Here is a 27022-nt window from a genome sequence, read left to right as displayed (position 1 = left end):
CAAACATTCTGCTTCCATAAATGTATCAGTAATAATAATCTAATAATATATTTTGAAAATATAAAACAATCTTTCTGCATAACGAGTACTTTTGATACTTTTGTACTTTTACTTCAGTAAGTGTTGAATGCAGGACTTTTACTGTAGTGGAGTAATCTGATTACTTCTTCCAGCACTAACATGAATATAATAAATATCACTATGAGTTCCTTTAAAAACACATTGTGGCTCCATGATAACAGGCTCCATGCAACAGAACATGAGCATCAAAAACTTCCTCATGTTGTTGTTAAAACATAAAGAAAAGCTGTCAGATTGATTCAAGTGTTGAAATGTCTCTTTACTGACAGAATAAAACACATTAGTATCTGTTAGATATCATTAATCTGTACAACAAAAATATATTATTACATTACCTTGTGTTGATGTTTGCATGTTCTCTGGTCCGAGTTCAGAATCCTTCCAACAAAAGTTAAACACGGAGGAAAAAGTTATCAGAGGAACATTTGATGCAGATGCAATTCACTTTTCAGTCAGAATATCTTCATGTTTCAGGTCCGCTCGTTTCACAACTCAGTGACTGAGAGCTCATGTATTTATGGCACAGGCCTTCTGCATGTGGATGCACATATCCGCCTATCAAAAGGCTCATGCAAATTCAGTTAGCGCACATAACAGGTAATTAACTGGTGTGACTTTCGGAGTGTAACGATTAGCAAGATCATACTGCTAGTACGATCTAAATGAATCACAGGTGAAATTACTCAGCTCGTGAGGAATGTGTGGACCAACTAAGCACTAAGAATGTGGTCAACAGCATGGGAAGAACATGCGTATCCAGTTTTTGCAGGATTATGCCGGCCAAGCTGTCAGGTCCCGCCCTTCTCTCTGACGGTGCAGCAGCTCTGCTCTCTCAGTTTCCTCTCTGGTTATGAAGTGAACTTGCTCGTCAGTTTTTGCTCCCAGTTCGACTTAAAGACACCAAATCTTTCTGCAGCGACATTAAACTCCATAAACTAGAGACAGCTGTAGTTTTCAGAGCAGTGCATGATGGGAAGGTTATTTCTCTGTGACAGAGAGAGATCCGGAGCTGAAGGGAGACATGCAGTAAAGGACTCGGAGCCGGAGAGAGACAACTCTCTGCTGAGTCTGAACTCACTGAAACATTGAGTGTGATTCTCAGTTTGTCTTGTATTTCTGTCAACATCAGCTGTTGAACTTTTAGCTCATTGACCAACACTTGAACTCATTCTCTGCTTACTAAATACACTCAAACGGTTTTTATTTTATTGCTGAAATATTTTCAATTAGACTTGAAAAACTTCCTCCAGGATTTGATCTTAGAGCTTCTCTGTCGACATCAGTTTAAAGCCTTTTTATTTGTGGGAACAATTTAACAAATCATTCACTTGAAAGAAAAAGTTTTAAATTCTTTGATTTTGTTAGAAAAAGACAAATCTTCCATCAACTTTGGATTTCACAAGTTAAAGGTGTTTATTTAATCAATGTGTAGAAACAGATAAAGATCAAGTCTCCTCCTCTCTCCTCCACAGAGTTCAGCTTTTCTCTTTACTTTTTGTGTTAAAGAACCGAAACATGTTCAGTTAGTAACAATCCTAAACTGCTGACACACACTTCCTCGCCTTGAGGAACATGATGTGAGCTGTGACTGGTCCCGCCTCCAACCTGAGTCTTCTCCTCTGCTTTCATTGGTTCATGATGCTTCAGCTGCTCCTTTTTAAAATAATTGATTATTTTCTATATTTGTAAATGATTTTATGCTTGATTTCTGCTTCTCTGTTGTCTGACTCTGTGTCTGTCTCTGTGCGTGACTATCAAGTCAGCCTTGGTAAATATCTCTATGCATTTATATTAAATCAGGCAATATGATTTTGATACAATGATTATGTTTGTGTTTTAATTTTGGTTTAGAAACTTTGACTACATATATTTCATTGTCTGTTTCATATTTTTTAGACTTTTAGAATCTATGTGAGACAGTGAAAATCCTTTGGCTCTGTAAGACATAATATCTTTGTAAGACATAACAAGGCAGGAGGTTTTTGTTGAATGTTCTGGAGAAGAGGCCAGGTCAGGATGGCCTTGTCCGCGGCAGCAAGCAACCAGGTGGCATGACGTGCCGTTGTATTAATTAAAACTGGCGAATCAGCGATCAAGAAGGCGGAACTTCCTGGAAGAAATCGACCAGCATGTTTTGTAAACAAATGTTAGTATTTTAATGGGTTCAGGGAGAGAGTCGTGGTTCAGACTTCACGAACTGAAACACGTCTGTTTGTATTCAGGGACATGAGTTTTTGAACCCGGAGAATCTCTGTAAAGTGCACATTTTTTAACGTATTGTAATAAACTTTTGTTAAACTGAGAACTCGGACGTCTCCATCTCTTCATTTCCCCATCAACGATCTGCGCAGAAAAATGGTGAGGTTTTTTCTGTTGGTGACAGATTATCAATTTTAAAGGTCAGTTATTTCTGCTGTAATAACTTCAGTTCACCTCAAACCTTCAGTAACATGAGCAGCATTTACAGCATAGAAATACAGATGTTATGGCACAAGTAGCTTTGTGAGCGTGAAACAGATGTTGGAGGGAGAGGGGGTTTCAGTGAGCTGGTTTTGAATCAGTGCTCTGACGACTCATTAAAAGGGGGTCCAACAGGATCCTGGTGGTCCTGATGGGTTGTTTCTCTGAGAAACTAGCGGCTGCATGGATGTTTTCTTTCTTGTCAGTAGATTTAGTGAAACAGACTTTAAAGCCAAAGCAGAGTTTGGTGCAGAGAACCAGTAGAAGTGCAGCTAAAAGCCCCAGAACAATGTAGAGGCCAGTCCTTCCCCGAGCCTCTGGTTGTGGTCTCACTGTCGCTCTCTGAGGTTTGGGCTCATCAGCAGCTGCTGGAAAGGACAGAAAATAAAAGAGAGAATCTGTTTTCAGTGACAGGAATGACAGAATATTCTGCATCTTTTATTTTTAAATATTTTTGCAAAATTACCAGAGACGTTGAGTCGACATGTGCGAGCATTCCCACTGTGATATGTGGACACCTCACACACATAAAGTCCAGAGTCATTGATCCTGAGTCTGGACACATGAAGTCTGAGTCGTCCTTCTCTGAGGACGTCTTTGTCAAACTGGACTCGTCCTGCAAACTGTTGATCCTGAGACTCTGAGACCTCAACACCTTCATGTAGATGAAACAGTTTAAAACGTCTGAGGACAGTTACCAGCTGACAGAAGATAAACAGGAAGTGGAGTGAAGTGTCACTGGTTTGCTGCAGATCATCTTCTCCCTGTGAGAGGAGACACAGTTGTGCTTATTTGAACTTCAGTCTGTGTTGTAACAAGCTGCAGCAGGAGAAGGAAGCTGTGAGGGCCACTGGTAACACAGGAGTGATGGCTCCAGTTTATCATGTGGAGTTTAACCTCTGGAGCCGTCTAGTGAAAGCAAAGTGTGGTGTCAGGAAACATGTTTCAGCAGGAGGAACCCTGAGGAACCTGCAGGCTGCTGTCACACTATGAACCAACAGACACAGACAACAGAGACAGACAACACATTATTTTAACAAGAGACAGAATAATCAAATTATTTTAACAGTAATGACTTTATTTATATATGATATGTAGACAAGCTGAGAAAATCAGTTGAAAGTTCATCATAGGAGCTTTCACAGTGTGACATTTATGTTTCTAGATCATTTTTAAAATTTTCTTTCTACAATGAAAACTGTTACTATTTTTAATTTACATGCAAATAGACTGTTTTGTAGTTTTATTATTCATTATTTTTTCTGCAGTTTTTGTGTGTATAAATGGTTTAAAAAAATGTCCATAGAAACCTGTGTCTTTTGTTTGTATTTTGGCTTCCTGGCAGCTTTATACTTTGTTAATTAAAATAAAATGAAAAATCTGACTGATAGCTAAGTTTGTGTGGAGAAAAAGGAGCCATGCATGTGATGTAAGGACAGACTGGAAGATGATAAACAGACAGAAATTAATGCAGAGGAATTTGACAAATTTGAACAAAAATCTGAAACGCTCTCTCAGTTTAGTGCGCATGTCATACCGTCCCTGACCACCGGGGGCGCTGTGTCCCGCGCTGCTCTCCGCGCCCTGCTGGTCACCATCAGATTGAGAAAGTTTTCCATGCAGGCAGGGATGGAGGTGATTACCAAATCATTACTAGCAGAGGGAAGAGGGCTGAGCCTTGAAGCTGCTGGGGGAACTTGAAGAGAGCAGGGAGAGGAGAAGCAGGAGAAGGATTGATATACAAGAGTGAATGTGTATAAAATGTGGATATTAATAATAATAATAATAATAATAATAATAATAATTATTATATATATATATATATATATATATGTATATATATATATATACATAGTATGTATGTAATGTGTGTGTGTATATATATATATATATAATTATTATATATTATTATATTATTATATTTTCTCCACATACTATACACACTGTGCATATATATTATACATACTGTATACACATTCTGTACATACCATACATACTTTACATAATACTACATATATAAAATCCTTGGTTCCTATTGGTTGACACACAAGATAAATTATAAAAAAAAGTCTATTGGAACTCATCGTTCATTCTTTTTGTTTTGTATCAGGAAAACTTCAGTTACTTTTGTTAGAAAAATTGCATGAGGAAACCTTGAAAATTGATAATCTGTCACCGACAGAAAAAATCTGTCACCAACAGAAAAAACCTCACCATTTTTCTGTGCATTCTTTGATGGGAAATGAAGAGCTGGAGAACGTCCAAGTTTCTCAGTTTAACAAAAGTTTTATTACAATACGTCAAAAAATGTGCACTTTAGAGAGATCTCTGGGTTCAACCTTAACTCATGTCCCTGAATACAAACAGAAGTGTTTCAGTTCGTGAAGTCTGAACCACGACTCCCTCCCTGGAACCCATTAAAATACTAACATTTGTTTACAAAACATGCTGGTTGATTTCCTCCAGGAAGTCCCGCCCTCTTGATCGCTGATTCGCCAGTTTTAATTAATACAACGGCACGTCATGCCACCTGGTTGCTTACTGCCGAAACCAGGCCTTGCCCTGACCTACTAACAAACTTGTTAGCACAAACATTTTTCCTTGTTATGACTTACAGACATTCTCTCACGGGATTTTCATTTGGCCTTCTGTGGTCTCCCCTCTCCAGACACACATACACACACACACACACACTCACAAATGCACATACACACACAGCAAAAACTGTGTATCAATATATCTGGATGTCATTCTTTGTGATTTATAGAATCTTAATCAGTTTAAGAAAATGGAATATATGTAATTAAAGTAATCATAGTTTTCTACATCAGTATTAACACACAAACACAATCAATGTATCAAATCATATTGTCTGACTTAATATAAATGCATAGAGATATTTATTACAGTCAAGGTTTGACCTTTGATAGTGACCTGCATCACTCACAGAGAACAGAGACAGAGAAGCAGAAATAAAGCATAAAACCATTTACCAATATAGAAAATAATCAATTATTTTAACACTTTACATTTCACTTTTACTTTAAGATTGACTCACATTCTCTTTTACTCAAACATTCAGAGGCCAAATAAATAACAACCGCTTTAAAACTTCAGGTTATTTCAGTAATGTGCAACTGAAACTGAAATGTTTCGTTACTGTTTTATGTATTTTTTGTTGAGCCTGGCAGATATTTATGATCATTGTTTCACTGTATATTTGCTGATATCAAAGCTGTGTTATTAGTGGTGAGGAGCAGCAGAGGGAGCTCTTTACTGAAGGGAGCTGCTCTGCTTTAGAAAGTCTCACCTGTCTGCAGGTTACAGCTCTCATCATTTACACCATCAGACCTTTAAATGGAGCTGATGATCACAAAGATCTTCTGCTCTCATTTCATCTGCTACATTTACTTTAAATGTCTGTTTCATGTCTGATCTGAATATTGATCCTCTCGTATTGCAATGCTTTAAAATAAGACACTCCTCCCCGAGTGAACGAAGGAGGACAGACACTTTGCTTCAGTCTCACTCTGAGCTGCTGCTGCTGCTTTTATTCCCTCTTTAATCCTCACTGCTACAAACTGATTCACTTCACATACAAACAGCACAATAACTGATGTATTTATCACCACCATCCTCAATCTGTTCCTTATTGGACGTTTTAAAGCCTCAAAGGAAACAAATCATCGCTGTCGAAGCTGAATTTCTTTATTAAAACTCCGCAGACTTCCTGTTTCTCTGTCAACAAACTCATTTCACCATAATCATCCAAACTGATGTCGACAACAAAGCTTTAAGATCCTGGAGGAAGTTTTTCAAGTTGAAACGAAAATATCTCAACAATAAAATAAAACCAGTCTGAGTGTATTTAGTATGCAGAGAATGAGTTCAAGTGTTGGTCAATGAGCTAAAAGTTCAACAGCTGATGTTGACAGAAATACAAGACAAACTGGAGTCCTTTCCTGCATGTCTCCCTTCAGCTCCGGATCTCTCTCTGTCACAGAGAAATAACCTTCCCATCATGCACTGCTCTGAAAACTGCAGCTGTCTCTAGTTTATGATGTTTAATGTCGCTGCAGAAAGATTTGGTGACTTGAAGTCGAACTGGGAGCAAAAACTGACGAGGAAGTTCACTTCATAACCAGAGAGGAAACTGAGAGAGCAGAGCTGCTGCTGGTGCAGCCTGAGAGAGAGAGGCGGGACCTGACAACTAATTAGAGAGGGAGGGAGAGAGAGTCAGAGGGGGGAAGGAGGACAAGAAGAAAGGTGCAGCGAGTGCACCGAGGAGCTCCACCCTGTGACAAAGTGACGGGGCCAAAGACATTCATAAAAAAGTTAAAGGAGAGGTGCACGGACGAGGGAAATGGATAGAAGAAGTGACACAAAGGAGAATAAGGACTCAAGTCACACTGAAGGTTTATAGTTCATATTGTTAGAGTCTGTCAACACAAGGTCATGAATAAATATATTTTCTATTCTAGTCATTATATTCCTGCTCTACAGACTCAGTATGTGATGATATCTAACAGATAATAATGTGTTTTATTCTGTCAGTAAAGAGACATTTCAACACTTGAATCAATCTGACAGCTTTTCTTTATGTTTTAACAACAACATGAGGAAGTTTTTGATGCTCATGTTCTGTTGCATGGAGCCTGTTATCATGGAGCCACAATGTGTTTTTAAAGGAACTCATAGTGATATTTATTATATTCATGTTAGTGGTGGAAGAAGTAATCAGATTACTTTACTGCAGTAAAAGTACTAACACCACACTGTGAAGTTACTCCACTACAGTAAAAGTCCTGCATTCAACACTTACTGAAGTAAAAGTACAAAAGTATCAAAAGTAAAAGTACTCGTTATGCAGAAAGATTGTTTTATATATTCCAGATATATTATTGTTTTATTTTTATTGATGTATTTATGGAAGCAGAATGTTTGTGTTGTCCAGATAGGGTTATTTTTTAGGAGTTAATATCCAGTTAATGTGGTTTTATTTATTATAAAATGCATACTAATCACTTTAAGTTGATCTTTTTTTTTATGTTAAATTTTGACCTCAAAGTAACTAAAGCTGTCAGCTAAATGTAGTGGAGTAAAAGTGTAAAGTTACATGAAATGGTTCATAGTGTGACAGCAGCCTGCAGGTTCCTCAGGGTTCCTCCTGCTGAAACATGTTTCCTGACACCACACTTTGCTTTCACTAGACGGCTCCAGAGGTTCAACTCCACGTGATAAACTGGAGCCATCACTCCTGTGTTACCAGTGGCCCTCACAGCTTCCTTCTCCTGCTGCAGCTTGTTACAACACAGACTGAAGTTCAAATAAGCACAACTGTGTCTCCTCTCACAGGGAGAAGATGATCTGATATTTCCTCAAAATCACTTTATTCTAGATTCAAAATCAGTTTTCAAATATAAAAATATTAATAGAGATTAAGTACTGTGAATTAAAACACAGCAGCATAAACAGAGAAAAATTAAGAACAGCAAAAGTCAACATAAACAAACCCAATAAGTTAGAGCTGATCAATAGTGTTGTATGTGTGTATATATATATATATATATATATACATATATATATATATATATATATATATATATATATATATACATATATATATATATATATATATATACATATATATATATATATATATATATACATATATATATATATATATATATATATATATATATATATATATATATATACATATATATATATATATATTACATTTCATTCAACCTGAACTGTTGACATTTCCAAACTTCATGTGTTCTGTCATGAAACTGTAGTGACCCACAGATTGTTTGTCATCAGTGTAAATGATCAAACCTGCTGTTTCTCTTCTTCATGTGTTAGTTTTCACAGTGAAGCTGCTTTACTGTCTGACAGCATGGAAAGTGTCAAACTTCTGATCTTCTGTCCACAGTTTATATATTCAGCTTTCATTCAAACATTTTATTCCTCTAATGTGCACTTTATAGTGAAATGTTTCTTTCCTGTTTGATTTCTGTTTGTTAGACCTGGCTTTGATCTATTCTCATTATTAATTATTATTAACACCATGCTGACAGTCACATTAGTGCCAGTCATTAAGGACAAAGCAGGTAAAATAGGGAGTTTTGCGTCCAAGGCATTTGACAGAATAAATCACCATAAGCTTTTTACTAAACTCATACATGGACAACCTGTCAAAGCAGTTGGGGAAGTGTAAGACAGGTTGTCTGATAGGGGACACTCTGTTAAACCATCTGATGTACGCAGACGATTTGGCTATCACGTCCCCCAGCACTGTTGGGTTCCAGAAGCTATTGGATATATGCTCCAAGTATGGGGTTGAGTTTGACGTACAGTACAGTGCAAAAAAGAGTGTTGTATTGATATGTAGGACCAAGGAAGATCAGAAGCTGTACTTTCCAATGTTTTACCTGTCAGGGCAATCCCTCTGTGCATCTAACTGTAGGAAATATCTTGGGCACATCATCACTGACAAGATGGAAGATGATGCTGACATGTACAGGCAGAGACGAATGTTGTTTGTCCAAGCAAACATGTTAGTCAGGAAATTCCACTACTGTTCTGATGATGTGAAAGTAAACTTGTTTCGTGCTTACTGCACCCCTATGTGTGCAGCCCCATTATGGGTCCGCTACAAAAAGGAGACCCTGCGCAAACGTCAGGTAGCATCAATGACTGTCTGAGGATACTGCTGAAAAAGCCCAGGAGGAGCAGTGCTAGTAAGCTCTTCGTGACTCAGGGCGAAGCACTTTACAGGCTCTCTTGAGGAACCTAATGTTTCAATTTATGTCTCGACTTGATGAGTCACAAAACTGTATTATAATGATGCTCACAAGTCCCAGGTGCAGCTCGGTCAGATATCAATCATATCTGTGGAAACATTGGTATGGCTGCCTTTTAAAACTCTCATGAATAAGAGTATGTTTGAATGTGTTTATGTATCTGTTGTTTTTTTGTATGTTGTATGTCTTGCTATTGGGTCTAGAGCCTGTAATAAAGTTTATATATATTTTAATGCTAAAATATAGTTATTGTTGTTATCTATGCATTTTAAAATTTACTTTTTTACAAAAAAACAATAGTGAAGCATGTTATTATTTTGATCAAGATGTCACATTATAGTTATTTATTTGCATTCCTGAAGAAAAAAAAAGAATTTCAGTGGTTGAATGTTCTGCTTGATTAATTTCTGACTTCTGGCTCAAATCTGACTATAAAATGTGAATTCAGTTTGATATTTGACAAATAAATAACAATAACATTTTCGTTTTCAACAAGCTTTTGAAAGTTTTCAAACATATTCTTGTTTTTCTCGTTTTTATGACAGCTGATCCAATACATTTGTTGATGACTGTATGTTTTGTTGTGACTGTGTGTTATATCAAAGTATTAGTATTAATTAGTATTAGTGGCATTAGCTCCACTATCCAGTGTAGCTTTGACATTGACCTGTAGAGGGCGCTGCAGCTCCTCTGCAAAAAGGACTCTATCAGGTTTAGTTTAGTGTAAAAAGTCACACAGTGACACATTTCCACTCTGCTACATGACATTATGTAGAATATCTATTGATTTTTATATTTCATGTTGCATGTGGACATCTATTGCAATTTTTCTGTTGTTTAAATATATTCAGATATATGTGCTTTCTGTAATCACATTGTCATTCTGCATTCATATAACGAGAAACATTATTAACTATCATTATTATTATTATTATTATTATTATTAATATTAATATTAATAATAATAATAATAATAATAATAATAATAATAATAATAATATATTTATGCATTATTCCAAATGTAAATTCACAGTTTACTATTGGCTACTGAGTAACAACACTATTAGTGTTATTAATATTAGTATAAGTTTATACAGTAATTCTACAGCAGCATACTGACACGTCTCAGTTCTGTGCATAACCTGAAAATATAGATTTCATAGATATCTCAACATAGTTTCTAAAAATTATAACTGTTTCTACACGAAGAGCACATTTTCAATGACTTTTTAATCATTTCAACTTTAAAACACAGGAATGTAACACACTGCAAGATACTGTAATGTCAGTAATTAATGTTATTCCAGTGTGTGTGTGTGTGTGTGTGTGTATTCCTGCATGTCTTCGGGGAAAAGATTCTGGACTTTTATTTCAATTAAAATATTTTTTTTAAAATCAGAGAAATTCAACTTGCGTTCTTTCTTCTTTTTTATGATTAATGTCATTATAACTGTGTTATTCTGCACAAAAGACATTTTTGAGTTGTTCCCACTTCCTGATCCTGCTGATTCCACAGAATCCACTTTTATATATCGCACTGAAATAGAAGAACACAGTGAGTAAGATGTATTTAAAAAATCCCTGAATCATCATGGGGCTGTTTCAGAGGGTTTAATGATTGTTGGTCACATAAAGGTTAGTAAACAGCTGGTGTTTACGTCTTTAATGATGAAATGAAAGTGAGCGTCTTTTTCTCAGCTCCTCCGCAGTGGTCAGACACCGCCCTGTTTATTACTCCGCACCGAGCGAAGAGAGCAGCTCAGAGAAATGTTTGTCTCGGTCTTTGTTCATATTTAATTAAAGAGGCCTGTTAACAACGACACAGAGGAGCAGTTTAAGATCGGCACGGTGCTGCAGAAGAAGAAGATCGAGTCTGTTGAAGGAGTCCCAGGTAAAATCTCTTGGCCTTTCACATGTAACCTACAAGTGTTCATGAATCTGTGTGAGTGGATGAGTTTAATGATCAGATGGTTGATACTATGGACCATGGAGTGTGACTGCAGCTCTAAAAGGATCAACTAACATTACTTTTAACACGTTATTTAAACTTTATACCAATAATAAATGACTTTATGTTCTTTGGGGAAATGTGTGTGTGTGTGTGTGTGTGTGTGTGTGTGTGTGTGTGTGTGTGTGTGTGTTGTAGTAGATATACTGACTAAACTGATGAACTGATCTTCGCAGGCAAACAGCTGGAGGATCATCGTCTACTGGTTTAATGTGGAATCCAACACAAGACAACCATTGAGATAACTCTAAGATGGGAGCCTACCTGTGTGCTTACAGAAGTAATGAAAAGTTAACTTTATTTTCAACTCATTCCCTGTATGTTTCCTCCTGGGACACATTTTAATAAAACAGCAGAGCTGCACTTCACTGTCCTGACAGTCAGCTCAGGTGACATTTTGTGGTGATTTGTTAAAAAATCCAGTTTTTCATTGATAATCTGATTTAAATTAAATTGTTATGTGCTGATCAATCCTTCAAAACCTTCACTGGCAGCCTGCTGTTTTCAGACTTCAATAGAAAATCCTCCTTTAGTTTCACAAAGCACATGTGGGACATGCTGTCAGTCTATATCCCCAGCAGGTCTCTCCAGTCACAAGGTGGAAATCAGTTCACACATTGTTGTTCTTTTATTTTGTTACATTTCATTTGACCTATATCCTGTTCTTTACTGCATCAGAATGGTCATTAAAGGTTTGCAAGTGAGCAAAAACTGACTAATGTTCAGCTATGTTACGAGTCCGTATGAAAAAATATTGATTTTTAATCTTTTCAATGTCATATTGCATGTGAATAAATGTGACTATTTAACTGTTTAACTCTGTCCAACATACAGGGAATGTTTTTACATATTTCCACCTGTTGGACATCAAATACATTCTGCATTCATTTAAAGAGAAACTTTATTAAGTGATGCAGTTATTAAAGACAAACTTTTACTGTTTTTTTTAGAAAATGATGTCATGTTCTTCGTTAAATGGCATAATGGGGAGACCATATCGATCCTCCTGTCCAACAATGAGTTTGAGAGCGTCACAGTGCTGCAGCTGAAGGAGATGATACATACTCTAACAGGAGAACCAGGTAACATCATGTTATTATTAAAATGACCAGTAGAAGCGTGCAGAGTTTAGTCTAATGCTAAAATGATGGACTACAGATCAGATTAGGTTCATACTTGTATTCCTGGTTGCTACTTGAACATGTTGTGAATATATATCTGTATTCACTCTCAACATTTAGCTGTGTCTCCTTAAGGCCTCCTCTCAAACAGGCAGTCTGCTCTGATTGGTCAGTGTTTGTGTCACTTCAGCTGAATGAGCGTTAAGGCCCAGTGACAGCACTTTCTGCCTCTACTTCACTATATTTATAACATCACAACTTAAGAGAAGAACTTCAATCTGTGTGAGTGGATGAGTTTAATGATCAGATGGTTGATACTATGGACCATGGAGTGTGACTGCAGCTCTAAAAGGATCAACTAACGTTACTTTTAACAAGTTATTTAAACTTTATACCAATAATAAACGACTTTCTGTTCTTTTGGGAAATGTTGTCAGTGACTGGTTTAAACCCCTGTGTGTGTGTGTTTGTGTTTGTGTGTGTGTGTTGTAGTACATCACGAGGAGCAACTGATCTTTGGAGACCAACATCTGGAGAACGATCGTCTGCTGGTTTCATATGGAATCCAAGACAAGACAACCATTGAGTTAAAATGGAAAATATATTATTGCAGACTTGCAGATTGCAGCTTATTTATTCCCCCAGGACATGGTGGAATGGGTGGCAGGGATGGCAACAACAGAAGTATGCACCATTTATTTCTTTTTTAAACCTGTTCCCTGTATGTTTCCTCCTGGGACACATTTTAATAAAACAGCAGAGCTGCACTTCACTGTCCTGACAGTCAGCTCAGCTGACATGTTGTGGTGATTTGTTAAGAATCCAATTTTGCATTGATAATCTGATTTAGATTAAATTGTTATGTGCTGATCAATCCTTTAAAACTTCCTTCCTTTAGTTTTACAAACCACATGTGGGACATGCTGTCAGTCTATATCCCCAGCAGGTCTCTCCAGTCACAAGGTGGAAATCAGTATTTATGCTCCTGTTCTTTTAAAACCAAACTAGAGACCGTTCTTCTCACTGGAGCATTTTCTGAATGAACACACTGTACTTGTATGTGTATGTGAATGTGTTTTTATGTGTCTGTATGCATGGATGTCTCTATTTACACATTGTTGTTCTTTTACTTTGTTACATTTCTTTTGTATGACACACATGAAACTGGATTGCTACGTGTGTGTGTGTGTGTGTGTCGAAAATGGTATCGAGTATCAAATATTTTCCTGAGTATCGGTATCAAGTTTAACATTTTAGTATGGTGACAACCCTAGAGCTGACACACTCCAGAGGTGTGACAGAACAAGGAACTGAAGGACTTCATAACCACAGAGGTCAGGGCGACGGGGCTGTAGTCATTTAGTTCTGTGGTCCTTGTTTTTTGGGGGGACGGGGATAATGGTGGAGGTACTGCAGTCTGGGGGGACGCTGAGGTGGGCAGAAGTGGAGAGGCCTTGGCCCCTGCTGAGGTGGTGCAGGTGGAGCTCCTGGGCTGGAGCTGGTGGAGTGTGTCAGCTCTAGGGTTGTCACCATACTAAAATGTTAAACTTGATACCAATACTCAGGAAAATATTTGATACTCGATACCATTTTCGATACCACAAGGATAAAACTAAAGACCCCAAAATTTAACAGAAATATTTTTATCAACAAGAAAAATGCAACATGTAAAAATGAACAGAAGCACAGGTTAAATATTTATAATAAAAAACAGTTGCGGAAAAGAAACTGCAACTATGATAACAAGCTTCAGGTCTGAGGTAGTGCAAAAAATAAATAAATACAATAAACAATAACAATTAGAACAATATTTTGAGGTTGTATGCTGTGCACAATATTAGGCAAGCTTGATAAAAAAATAACAATAACTTAACTTAAGTGTTCATTCCTTGGCTAGGTATCGATAGATTTGAAAATGAGTATCGTATCCGGATACAACGTTTTAGTATCAATACTTTTTTGAGTATTGATACTTTTGACAACCCTAGTCAGCTCTGTCCCAGTGTCTTTTAAATCAACAGTAGAACTCGTTCAGTCTGTTGGCCAGGTGAACATTATTCATGGCGTGGAGTCTGTAGGTTTGTAGGTCATGATCTTTCTGTTCTCTGCAGACAGAAGCAGAGTCGTTGGCTGAGAGCTGGTGTTGGAGCTTCTCAGAGTGCTGGCCTTTAGCTTCTTAGCCTTGCTAAACGTGTACTCTGACTCTTTAAACCTGTCCCTGTCCCCACTCCTGAATGCTTCCTCCTTTTCCAACCATAACTGTCTGGGCCTGGCTGTGATCCAGGGTCTGTCGTTGTTTTAACTCTCCCTGGCGCTTGATGGTTCTCAGCTGTCCTCACAGAAGCAGATGTGTGATGTCACAGCCTCTGTGAACTGATCCAGACTGTTGGTAGCAGACCTGACAACGTCCCAGTCAGTACAGTCCAACATGGCTGAAGACCCTCCACGGCCATGCTGGTCCACTTCTTTGTTGTCCTCACAACAGGCTTCCAGAGCTTTAGTGTCTTCCTGTGTGCAGGAATCAGGAGGACCATGTCATGGTCAGAGTGTCTCAGTGCAGCGAGGGGGACGGCATGATGGGCACCGTGACTTGTTGAACATCCCCCTTTTAGGCCAAAGATAACCCAGTTCTTTTGTTGGGTTGCTGCAGACCACACTGACAAGGGGCACCGCAGCAGGTTATAACCAACAGTTCACACTGGAACATTGAGGGTTATGTTACACAGACGTGCTCTAAATATTATTGATGGTTTTAGATAACTTGCTCCACCGTGGCATCTCACTGACCATCTCTCTCTTTCTGTCTGTTGCTATAGAAACAGGAAGAAAGAGAGGGACTCAAACATCACCACTGTCAGCTCTGTGACAAATCCTTCACAACAGCTGGAAGTTTAAAGATACATCTACGAGTTCACACGGGAGAGAAGCCGTACAGCTGTGACCAATGTGGGAAAGCTTTCACCTGGGCACAGAGTCTTAGACAACATAAACTAATTCACTCTGGAGAGAAACCGTACAGCTGTGACCAGTGTGGGAGAGCTTTCACTCAGGCAGGTAACCTGAAACAACATCAACGCATTCATTCTGGAGAAAAACTGTACAGTTGTGATAAGTGTGGGAGAGCTTTCAACAGCTCACCGAACCTGAGACAGTATAAACAAATTCACACTGGAGAGAAGCCGTACAGCTGTGATCAGTGTGGGAATTCTTTCACTCAGGCACGTCACCTGAGAAGGCATGAACTCATGCACACTGGAGAGAAGCTGTACCTCTATGACCAGTGTGGGAATGCTTTTTCCACTGCATGTAACCTGAAAAAACATCAATACGTTCATACTGGAGAGAAACCGTACAGCTGTGACCAATGTCAGAAAACCTTTGTCTCCACAGATCATCTAAAATGCCACAGACGTGTTCACACTGGAGAGAAACCGTACTGGTGTGAACAATGTGGGAAAACATTTTCACAACGTAATCACCTTGATTCTCACCGACGTGTTCATAATGGGGAGAAACCGTACTGGTGTGAAATATGTGGGAAAAAGTTTTCCTGGATTGGTACCCTTAAAATACATCAGCGCACTCACACAAAGTCTTCTTAAGTGTTTTTAGAGCCACGCCAGCTGTTTCTTCATGCCTCCTCTCCATGTACTGTGTTGTTATATTCTGAACTTCTCTCTGAAACTGAAGACTGACAGCAGTAACTGAGTCTGACTGAGGTGGTTTGATCCAGTGAGGAGGAAGAGGAGATGAATAAACTGAGACACAAAAACACTCCAGAGTTCAAACTCAGACTGAACAAACCTTTATTCTTTAGAAATTCTGACAAAATCAAAATCTCATTGTGAACATGATTTGATTTAATTGTTTTTTTCCAGTCAAGGTGATTGTTGCTGTTGAACCTGCATCCTGTCAGAGTTGTTGCTTTAATAATCTTGTTTATTATATTCTCATTAAATGTTTGTACATAAAGAAGCTTTGACTCGTCGTTTCAAACTGTTAATCCATTAATCCGTGTTTGTTGATCTGTTGTTGTTATTGTCATTCTCAATTCAAACATGATCATTATAATTCATTTATGTGCCACCAGTAAGATAAGATATATAACATTTTAGACCACACTGAACATTTCCATTTTATGACACTTTATACTTATAATCCACTACATATAACTGACAGCTTTTGTTATTTTTCAGGGTGACATTTAACATGAACATGTTTTTAAAATGTATGATTAAAGAACATTTGTATATTAATAATTAGGTGCTGTTTCCATAGAGCTGCAGAACTTATATATTTACATATATTTTATATATTGCAGTGAAATACAAGGACACAGTGAGAAAATGTAAAAAGAGCACAAAAAGACCCTGAAACTGCTTGTTGGGGTTTAGAGGGTTAACAGGAACAGAAGCATTCATGTAATTTAATTTTTAAAAAGTGTTTTTAAACCATATGTGAACTAAATGAGTGTAGATTAAAGACAGCCACAGCAGGGGGACTGAAGGCTGCAGAAACAACAAGAGAGAAAAAAAGTGACATAAAGCCAACTGTGATGTTCTGGCCAATCACAGCACAGTCACAGAAGTGGGCGTGGCCTAAAGTGGGTTGACACCTTTCTTGTGATGGTGCAGAGAACAGACAGAGACAAAGAGAGAGAAGAAAAGGAGCAGAAGAGGAGAGTAAACCGCTGCTGGATCCTGTTTCTGAGCAAACATCTGGTGAGTTCACACTTTATTTTCTGCTCTGTTTTCTTTATGTTGTTCTTCTCCTGCAGCTGTTAACCTTTCTCCTTCTTCTTGTTGACACGGGAAGTTCTTCTTCTGGACTTTAGATCACACTGTGTGTTGTAGAGTTCAGTGCTTACTGAAGTGCTTTTAATGTGAGCTGCAATGAGATTACGCTTGATACATGAAGGTCAGATACGACATTTCTGCAGTGGTGCTGTCCGCCGATGAGGATATAAATAAATATATAAACATATTGTCAAGTAATCTGAAGGTTATTTGAGATCCCTAATAGCCATACACCAACAAAATGGTATGAGACTGGAAAACCAAGGGACTTACCAGCATAATAGCAGCTGGAGAAATCGGTACTTCCCTAACATGATGTAATACACAAGGGCACTGTGACTCTGAGGTGATTTTTATTATAAAAGATGATGATCTGTTATATGCATGACATTGTATTGACTGCTGTTGATCCGACATAATGGATGTGGAAATGATTGCACTAAATGAAGTGAGTAATGATTTTTATGTGTAATGATATATTAATATGTTGATGTGATTAAATTATTTAACTGTTGAGTTAAAGTGGATCGCCTCGGCTGAAGACCGTTTTTCGGGCAGTGCGTTTTAAGTTGCTTGGCCAGGCAACTTTTCCCGTTTTTAATCTCCAAATTGGATGGATCACAATTCCCAGCTACAGCTTCAATTATCATAGGAAAGTCAGGTTTAGGGTAACACAAATCAAACATTAATCATTTTTTTATTATAAACTTTTGAATTTGATCTGTTATCAAGTATTGAATTATTATATGCTGTATGCTTGCACCTTGCTATATTATCAATAAATCCTCAATTGCATTTAAAGTGAAGTAGTGGACATTATATTTTTAAATCTTTTGTTATTGTAAGGTTGTGTGTTTAAACAAGGTTCTAACAGGTTAACTCTAGCCAATTAAATTAAACTTGTCCTTGGAGCTTTTATTCTCAGCTACTAAAACTAACCTAGCAATTCACCAAGTGCACAGATCGTTTAGAGGAGAGCTGCCATTAAACGGGCGCGGCCAGCGTGGTATCTGTGGTTTATGGGTTAAAAAGGTTGAAAAAGATGGTAATGAAAAGTTGATAGTGGTTGTATGTAAAATGATAGTTAAAATGTTGATGTGACTTGATGAAACAACTGTTGAAATGAATGCAATAATAATCAGTTCAACAACCGGATTGGTCGTTGTTGAACTGTTGAAATGTTGATGACTGTGTTAAAAAGAAGGAAGTGAGACAGGGTGAAGCCAGTAGAAAAGGGGAACTCAAAAGAAACAAGGACAAGCTGAGACATGTTGTACGTGTTGAACGTGTTAAGCTGACAGAGACACGTGAAGGAGAAGTGAGAGGGAAAGTCCAAGAGATCAGACCATTGCAAACTTAAATTATCGGAAAGAAGATTTAACAAATGAAAGGACTGGTGAGGAGTGGCAATGAGGTAATGCTCTGAAAGAAGGAGCGGCAGAGTATAGAAGCTGCAACACAAGAGGAATAGGGGTTATTCTTCACGGGGAGCTTCAAGACTCTTCAACCGACTCTCAGGATCTGAGACGACGCCTGAACGACCACACCGGGGGATAGATGATAGATACAGATCTTAATTCTAAAGCCACTCAATGTATTAGCAGTAGGCTGGTACAGCTGGCTCGACTCGTATGTTACTGTTTTGTGTTCCTTAATTACTCACAAACCACCGGAGAGTCAGGTCGTAGTTTTGTTGTTTCATTTCTCATTGCTGAATCCAGGTATTTCCATTAATACACACATCATTCCAAGCTTCTCTTGGTTTTCACAACGGTCCACAAACATCAGGAAGTAACTGTAACATCTCAAAAGAACGGTAACATCTCAAAGTGACGGTCAAAAAACCTTTTTTCCCTGTACCTCTTAGCGCTCTGCTAATCCACGTTTTTACCTTTTAGCAAGTCCTTCAGAATAATAATGCGCATGAGCAGCGCCTACTTCAGGTGCTGTGGTATATTTGACAACTATACAATAAAAGGCAATAATGTCATAACACAAGCAAAATCAATATAAAACAGGTGTAATCTACAGTAAAAATCTCAACTTTCTTTAACATAATATTGGCTCCTACAAGACAGATTAAGGACGCTTACATCAAGAAAGAAGATTTCCAAATTGACGGGTGAAGATGAGAGACAAGTGATAAGAAGAATAACCATTCCAACACCAGTCGATGAAGGATTAAAGGATTTGTCTTTCTTAAGTTCCCACTGTCGCCAGGACCAACGGACCGGTCAAGGATCACTCTGACTTTGGACAAAGTGGAGAGCCTCGGCTGAGGCCTGAAGCCAGACGGTTTGATAGAGTAGCTTGGCCAGGCAACGCTCCCGTCTCCTTCTCCAAATCTGCAGGATTAATTCCCAGCTACAGCTTCATTCAGCACAGGCAGTTAGGGTATTAGGGTACGACATTAAACAGACGATAATCATTTTATTATTGGGGTTTTTGAGTGTAATCAATTTTGGATCAATTCATGTTGTATGCTTGCACCTTGCTATTTTATCAATACATTTTCAATTGCATTTAAAGTGGAGTAGTGGACCTTAGATCTTTGAATCTTCTGGTATTAAGAGGTGGTGTGTAATAACAAGGTTCTTATTGGTTACGCTAGCCAAAGAAATTAAACTCATCCTTGGGTCTTATATTCCTAGCCACTAAAGTTAACCTAGCGATTCACCAAGTGCATAGATCAGTAAGAGGAGAGCTGCCATTAAAGGGACGCGGCTAGCGTGGTATCCATTCCAGGGTTATTTGACAGGTGCCATTCTGGAGTAAGCAGGACAGGTGTCCGGACCGAGGCAGTCAGAAGCGAGGCGAGTCTCCTCCACACCAGCTTGAGTTCTAAGTTCCCAAAATACCTACTGAGATAATATCCATAGGATAAGGGATCTGTCCCCTTAGTGGAGAGCTGGTCCAGAAGCCCCTACACAAGAGCAATCACTGGGATCAAACAATGGCTCAGGATGTTCATGTTTATTCAGGATATATATGTTTATATATTTATTTATATCCTCATCATGTGTCTCTGTTTGTTGACTTCACAGCTCATCTGTGTCACGAGACACGTCTGACTCCAGGACGTACGTCTGAAAGAAGAAGAAGTAGAAGAAGAAGAAGAATGAGTCCTCCAAGAAAGGTCAGATCACTCTAATGAACTTTTTTTTTTTTCAATTCTGTTCTCTTTACTTTAGATATAATCTCCTCTTTAGACCCTGTAGTATTAGTGTTTTATTATTAGTATTAATATTTTACAAGATCAGTTTTTCAATTATTTTAAATATTTGAAAAACTGATTAAAATATGATATGGATAGTTTTTAGTTAAAGTTTAACATTTGTTTTGAATAAAATATTATTCAAATATAATATGATTATTTAATTCAGATTTCTAAATATAGGATATTGTGTACATGTTTTAATTAGTATTGTAATATTATGAAAGGGATTAAAAAAATAAATACAATATAAAAATTTTACTTTTTGTTCAACAAGATATATGAATATTATTTAATTATTATTATTATGTAGAGTATTATTAAAAATAGTATATACATATATTATAGTATATACTTCATAATGTCCATCCAACTGTCCCATAGAGACTCATGAGAACTGGGAACAGACATTTCTAGAAGAAAAACACAGTTTTCTAGCCTGCAATGTTGCTCACATTTTTTTTGCTACAGACATTAAACGTACATCAACGCGTTCAGGGGAGATTTATCTCTCTGATGAGACTAATATTTTGTTGTTAGGACTTAGGTTTTTGAGAAAACAAGAGCAGTTTGAGAGGTGTGATTTCCATTAAATGACTCTCTCAGCTGTTAGATATCAGCTGATAGTCTGTGCCCCTCCCCTCTCCACTCATCACCATAGCAACCAGCCAGCATGAGTGAGCCAGGACAGGATGACCCAGGTCTTCAAAATAAAAACCCATAAAGTAACTACATCTAATAGTGAGGGTGCCTTTGATCTCATTGGCTTACTTTAACTCATAAAAGCATATTACTATGTCAAACAATATGGGAATAAATGAATCAAATCTGCATTGATGGACAGGAAAAGTTTTATTCAGCAGGCAGATTAAAACATACAAATTATGATGAGACTAGGAAACTATAGTAAATGTGTTATTTACTTTTTTTGGTATTTGTGATGCTCATGAGTAAATATGAATCACATAGAATGATTTTAAGTAATTTCAATTTCTTTGTATAAATGTGTGTTTATTTTTATTGCAACAATCCAAAAGAACCACAGATACTGTCCAGAATTATTTAATGTACTGCTTGTCAAAAAATACGCTGAAAGGAAAATATAACTTAGTAACATTGACTTGAACATTGAGGGTTATGTTGTACAGACATGCTCTAAATATTACTGATGGTTTTAGATAGATTGCTTCACCATAGCATCTCACTCAAACTCTCTCTTTTTCTTTTTGTCTGTTGCTATAGAAACAGGGAGAACGAGAGGGACTCAAACATCACCGCTGTCAGCTCTGTGAGAAATCCTTCACAACAGCTGGACGCCTGAAGGTTCACCAATGGGTTCACACTGGAGAGAAACCGTACAGCTGTGACCAGTGTGGGAACGCTTTCACCACGACACAGGGCCTGAGAGAACATCAACGCATTCACACTGGAGAGAAGCCATACAGCTGTGACCAGTGTGGGAACGCTTTCACCACGGCACGGAGCCTGAGACAACATCAACGTGTTCACACTGGAGAGAAACCGTACAGCTGTGACCAGTGTGGAAGTACTTTTTCACAAAGTGGAGGCCTTAATGTTCACCGACGTGTTCACACTGGAGAGAAACCGTACAGCTGTGACCAGTGTGAAAAAACTTTTTCGCGATTGAGTCACCTTGTTGCTCACCAACGTGTTCACGCTGGAGAGAAGCCCTACAGCTGTGACCAGTGTGGGAACGCTTTCACTACGTCAGGGAGCCTGAGACAACATCAACGTGTTCACACTGGAGAGAAACCATACTGGTGTGACAAATGTGGGAAAACTTTTTCACAAAGTGGTAACCTTGATGCTCACCGACGTGTTCACACTGGAGAGAAACCGTACTGGTGTGACCAATTTGGGAAAACATTTTCTGAGATGAGTATCCTTAAAAAACACCAACGCATTCACACAAAGTCTTAAGCCTTTTTAGAGCCAAGCTAGCTATTTCTTCATGCCTCCTCTTCATGTGCTGTGTTATTATATTCTAAGCTTCCCTCTGAAACTAAAGACTGACAGCAGTAACTGAGACTGACTGAGGTGGTTTGATCCAGTGAGGAGGAAGAGGAGATGAATAAACAGAGACCCAAAATAGTTCAAACTTTGAACAATCCTTTATTCTTGTGGAATTCTGATAAAATCAAACTATAATTTTAAACATTGATCTGTTGTTACTGTCATTCTCAGAATCAACATGGTCATTATTATTAATTATCTGACTCCAGGAAGATAATAAATATCATTAAACCCTGCACAGCCTGTAATCAGTGCGGGAATGTAACTTATTTCATTTACTCAAGTACTGTAATGGTAGTTGTACTTAGTTGAATAATAATGATTTTACCCCTGGAGATTTAACATGAAATAAAAATGTTTAAATGTACAATTATTGAAGATTCTTACATGAATCCAGGATTAAACACCTATTTAGTTATACTGCGATACAATTTATAATTTTTATTTTATTTAAATTTGTTGACTTGTATTTTTAATCTTGCCATATATAATGATGGGGATATATTAATTTGATCTACTCTGTATCTAGTAAACTCTGTAACTTCAGTTCCTTTGAGTTAAGTTCTCCACATCAGCAGTGTTTGCATTACTGCTGGAAAACATGTTTATATGTCTGGATCGATACAGATGTTCACATCTGCACTGACTCACCAAACATGGATCGTCACACGTCTCCAGCTTGGAGGGACAAAGTGCGTCTCTCTGCAAATAACATCTGCGTGCCATCGGACCATCAACTCAATGAATTCTTGTAACTTGGTCAGATCTTCTTGATCCTATTTGGCTGATAGAACTCTGTCCCTATCCAGCTGAACAGTGAGATGTGACTCTGTTTCTACATGATTGATATTCTTGTCTGACTTGTATACTCATCATAATCTTTGTATTTTTTCTATGTATTATCTTGTATTAAAATTACTTAAAGAAAAGCATGTTTTAATAGTTTTATTTCTCACCCAGTCATTCATTAAATTCCTCAATAAATTAGTACATAACAGCATATTCTGTAGTTAAAATGAGCCCTATGCTGACAACAGTAAAATGCTGCTCACATGAAGCAGCTCCTTCGTCTGGATTTTAATGTTTCTTAATATTACCATCAGTGGAAGAAAATGAGCTGAACTCGGCTCTTTATAATGTTTCAGTTTTGCATTTCCTCTTAATGCTTTTATTGTTTTATATAAAGTACTTTGAATGTTCGTTGTCTTTCCCCTGTTAGCACACACTGTAAACAATTGTCCTGTAAATTAACAGTAAAGTACTGGCAGAAGGGTTGCCAGCATTCTACTGTTAATTTTACAGTTCAGCTACTGTTATTTATTTTACAGTATGTTACTGTGATAAAAATCACATACTGAATTACAGTAAAATCCTGTATATCCTTGATTTGACAGTAAAGTACTGGCAGCTGGGTTGCCAGCATTCTACTGTTAATTTTACAGTTCCCTTACTGTTATCTACTTTACAGTATGTTACTGGGATAAAACCACATACTGAATTACAGTAAAATCCTGCATTTCATTGATTTTTACAGTAGACTAAAACACAGTATAGTGCTGAAGCTAGTTGCAATATTGTTGCAGTATACAATGCAGTCATTTTTTGTAAATAGAGCATATTACTGTCTGAAAGCCAATTACTATGAATTAAGCGCTGTCTTCACTGTAACCTCAGTTATTTTAATATACCATAGGCCTATACTGAATGAGTTTGTTAAGTAAAATACAGCCATTAAAAATGTGTACAAGAAGAGACTTAGAAAATATCAATTATATAACCTTTATTTAAAAATGATCAGTATTAACAGTATGTCCATTTACTGAATACATACAGAGGATGATTAGATGGGGAGTTGGGAGGGTAAGGTGAGGGTCTTCTCCATGTCATCAACTGGCAGACAGCTGTAGGGCACAGACAGGATAATCGTGGTGATAACAGTTTAGTAAGAACTACTGTAATGGAGTTTTTTTCACATTTTTTTAACTTCTGGTCTCATTTTTTACTGAGCTTTTTATCTTTGTAATTAAACTTTTGAACACACATGACACACTTGAAAACTGAATTTGGAGTATTCCTATGAATTCTCATGTGGCTTACATATGCGGATAGAGTGGTCTATTCAATAGAACAGACCTGGCATGGAAACAGTAAATCCAACAGTGATAAAAAAAAAAAAAAAATGCCAATACACACACCAAAAAGAGGGTAAGCTCATGTTTAAGTGTGATTCTTGTTAATGTAATATGTACTGCAAACATTAAAAGATAAAGCAAAGTAGTTCAAACAGCCTCACTGCGTTGTTAATATTGGCTAACTCTTTATAGGCTAACATCAGCACATGAAATCAAACAGGTTGGATACAGCTTCTCTTCAGTTTCACTGAAAAAGAACAAACACCTGACAACACTGAAGAAATAAGAACCAAAATAACTATCTTATTTGAAATAGAAATCTGCCTTACAGCCAAATTAACTATAAAAAAGCATGCTAAATGTTACTGCTGTAGCTGTCCTCACCGCATGGCAAGTTAAGAGGACCATATGAGACTGATTAATCACTGTTTAACTAAAATAAAATAATAGTAGGATAGCAAGCAAACATCATCTAACAAATAAAATATAGTTCAACTTACCCTGTGATTTGCTGAAGAAATGCAGGATTAAAATAGATGTCCAGAGTTGGCTGAATGACTCCAACGTGTTGTGGCATGTCTCCTCTAGAAATACAGTAGCTTTCCGTATTTTCGTGGCCTCTCTGCTGTTGATTCTAACATCACTCCCAGAATGCAATGCTATTTACGGGATAGTACAGTATTTTATGGGAAACGGCAAGCTACCTACAAATATTGCCCAGAATGCATTGTTTTCTACAGTATAATACCTTTTTAATCGAAAACAGCATGTTACTGTCACAATTTGACTGTTTTTTTACAGCAATTTGTTACAGTGCAGACTTTACAAAAGGGGAAACAAAACCATGTAGATGTGTTTGTCATGGAAATTAAACAGTATGAAGAAAATCTCTAATATTGTTAGTTAACTGGTGTATAATTGGCAATTGTATAATTTTGCATCTCTTTCTGGAAACAAGATGTTTTTACATCCTGTCTTTAGTTTTAATATATAGTATATATATAGTTTTTTATATGTTTTAATCAATTTTAAATTAAAATATGTTTTTATTTCAGGTGGAGGGTGGCCACAACTGCATTTCATTTTGCAAATCTTATGTTGTGAAAATAGAGCTGAACCGAGAACACTGAACTTGTGGTTAATAATTCTCATGCAGACCCTTTGTGTTTCTAACATAGGGCAGTCCGTGGCCTAGAGGTGAGGAACCAGGCTGCGAACTGGAGGGTCGCTGGTTTGAATCTGACACTGATGATCCTAAATAGATACTTTCCATATTTATCACTCTGAAGTTCTTAAAATTTCCTCTCAGTAGATGTCAGACGGGGAGAAATCTCTCTTGCCTCTGATAGTATAAAAAACATCTGTTATTATTGTCCGTCGGCGAGGTGAGCCTCTGGTCTTGTGTGTTTGGTATCCTTGGTGACGTTGAGGGATTCCCTCTGCACTGAAATGGACCAAAGGACCAAATATGGTTATGTAGGTCAGCGGAACTCCAGGGAGGCGGGGCTACACGATAGAAATGCCTCGGTATCTTTGGAGGCGGATGGATTCATTTCTAAGACCAGACACTTGACACTTTGTCATTTCGATTGTGGGATTGTAACAACACAAGGTAATATATGAATATATTTCTATTGTTGTCATTTTATCAATCCTGCTGTACAGATTTAGTATGTGACAAACTTTAACAGATGAAGAGACATTTTAACACTTTCGTCAATCTGACAGCTTTTCTTTATGAAAGAAGAATGAAAGAAGGTATGAGAAGTTTTTGATGCTTATGTTAGTTTAAATTAGATTATTTATAGGAAATGCAAAACTGACACATTATAACGAGCCAGAAGACTTAAAATAAGAACAAGTTACAGAAACACAATGTCATTCAACCATCTGAACCCCAGAGGTGGGCATGTTTTTATTTTTTATTTTTTACCAATTCACCAAAAAATAGACTGTTTATCGAATCAAGGAACTGTGAAAACAGGCATTATTCTAGAAATGATTCAGACAGTCCTTTCACGGATTACAACAAACTGTCATTTGACGTCACCAGACTCGGAGCAGCGGGACTTCACATACATGCCAAGTAAAAAAGCTGCAGGAGCCACGATTAAAATCACCACAACTGCTGTTATGGAGACAGTGGCACAAGTTCCCATTGACAAGTGAGAATGAAATGAAAAAAACAAACAGTAACTAAGTTTGGACACACTGTGCTGATACAATGTGAGATATTTACAGGTCGCGGCGGGCGGAGGCTCGTCTGATCCGGTTGGACTGGAGGAGCATGCTCAATGGTAAATGGACCTGCACTTATATAGCGCTTTTCTAGTCGCTTTGCGACCACTCAAACAACTCACTACAGAC

At 37.5% G+C, this 27022-nt stretch overlaps 1 protein-coding gene and 1 long non-coding RNA gene across 2 annotated transcripts in view; both read left to right on the top strand.

Annotated features, from left to right (window-relative positions):
* The window catches only part of LOC131989471 (zinc finger protein 431-like), a 191578-nt gene that overhangs the window by 74292 nt on the left and 90264 nt on the right, over positions 1–27022 (top strand). The window contains exons 7-9 of the mRNA XM_059354704.1: positions 15310–16037; positions 21799–22423; positions 25851–25852. Of these exons, the coding sequence (XP_059210687.1) occupies positions 15310–16037; positions 21799–22423; positions 25851–25852 (1355 nt within the window). The remainder of the gene's footprint in view (positions 1–15309; positions 16038–21798; positions 22424–25850; positions 25853–27022) is intronic.
* Positions 11049–12400, top strand: LOC131989538 (uncharacterized). The gene is made up of 3 exons (XR_009395963.1): positions 11049–11241; positions 11535–11638; positions 12309–12400. It is a non-coding gene; the product is annotated as an uncharacterized LOC131989538 (long non-coding RNA).

This window comes from Centropristis striata, chromosome 17 (genome assembly GCF_030273125.1).
Source record: "Centropristis striata isolate RG_2023a ecotype Rhode Island chromosome 17, C.striata_1.0, whole genome shotgun sequence".
In the NCBI taxonomy this organism is placed as follows: Eukaryota; Metazoa; Chordata; class Actinopteri; order Perciformes; family Serranidae; genus Centropristis; species Centropristis striata.
The sequence above is the reverse complement of the archived record's forward strand: the minus strand, read 5'-3'. Positions and strand labels throughout refer to the sequence as shown.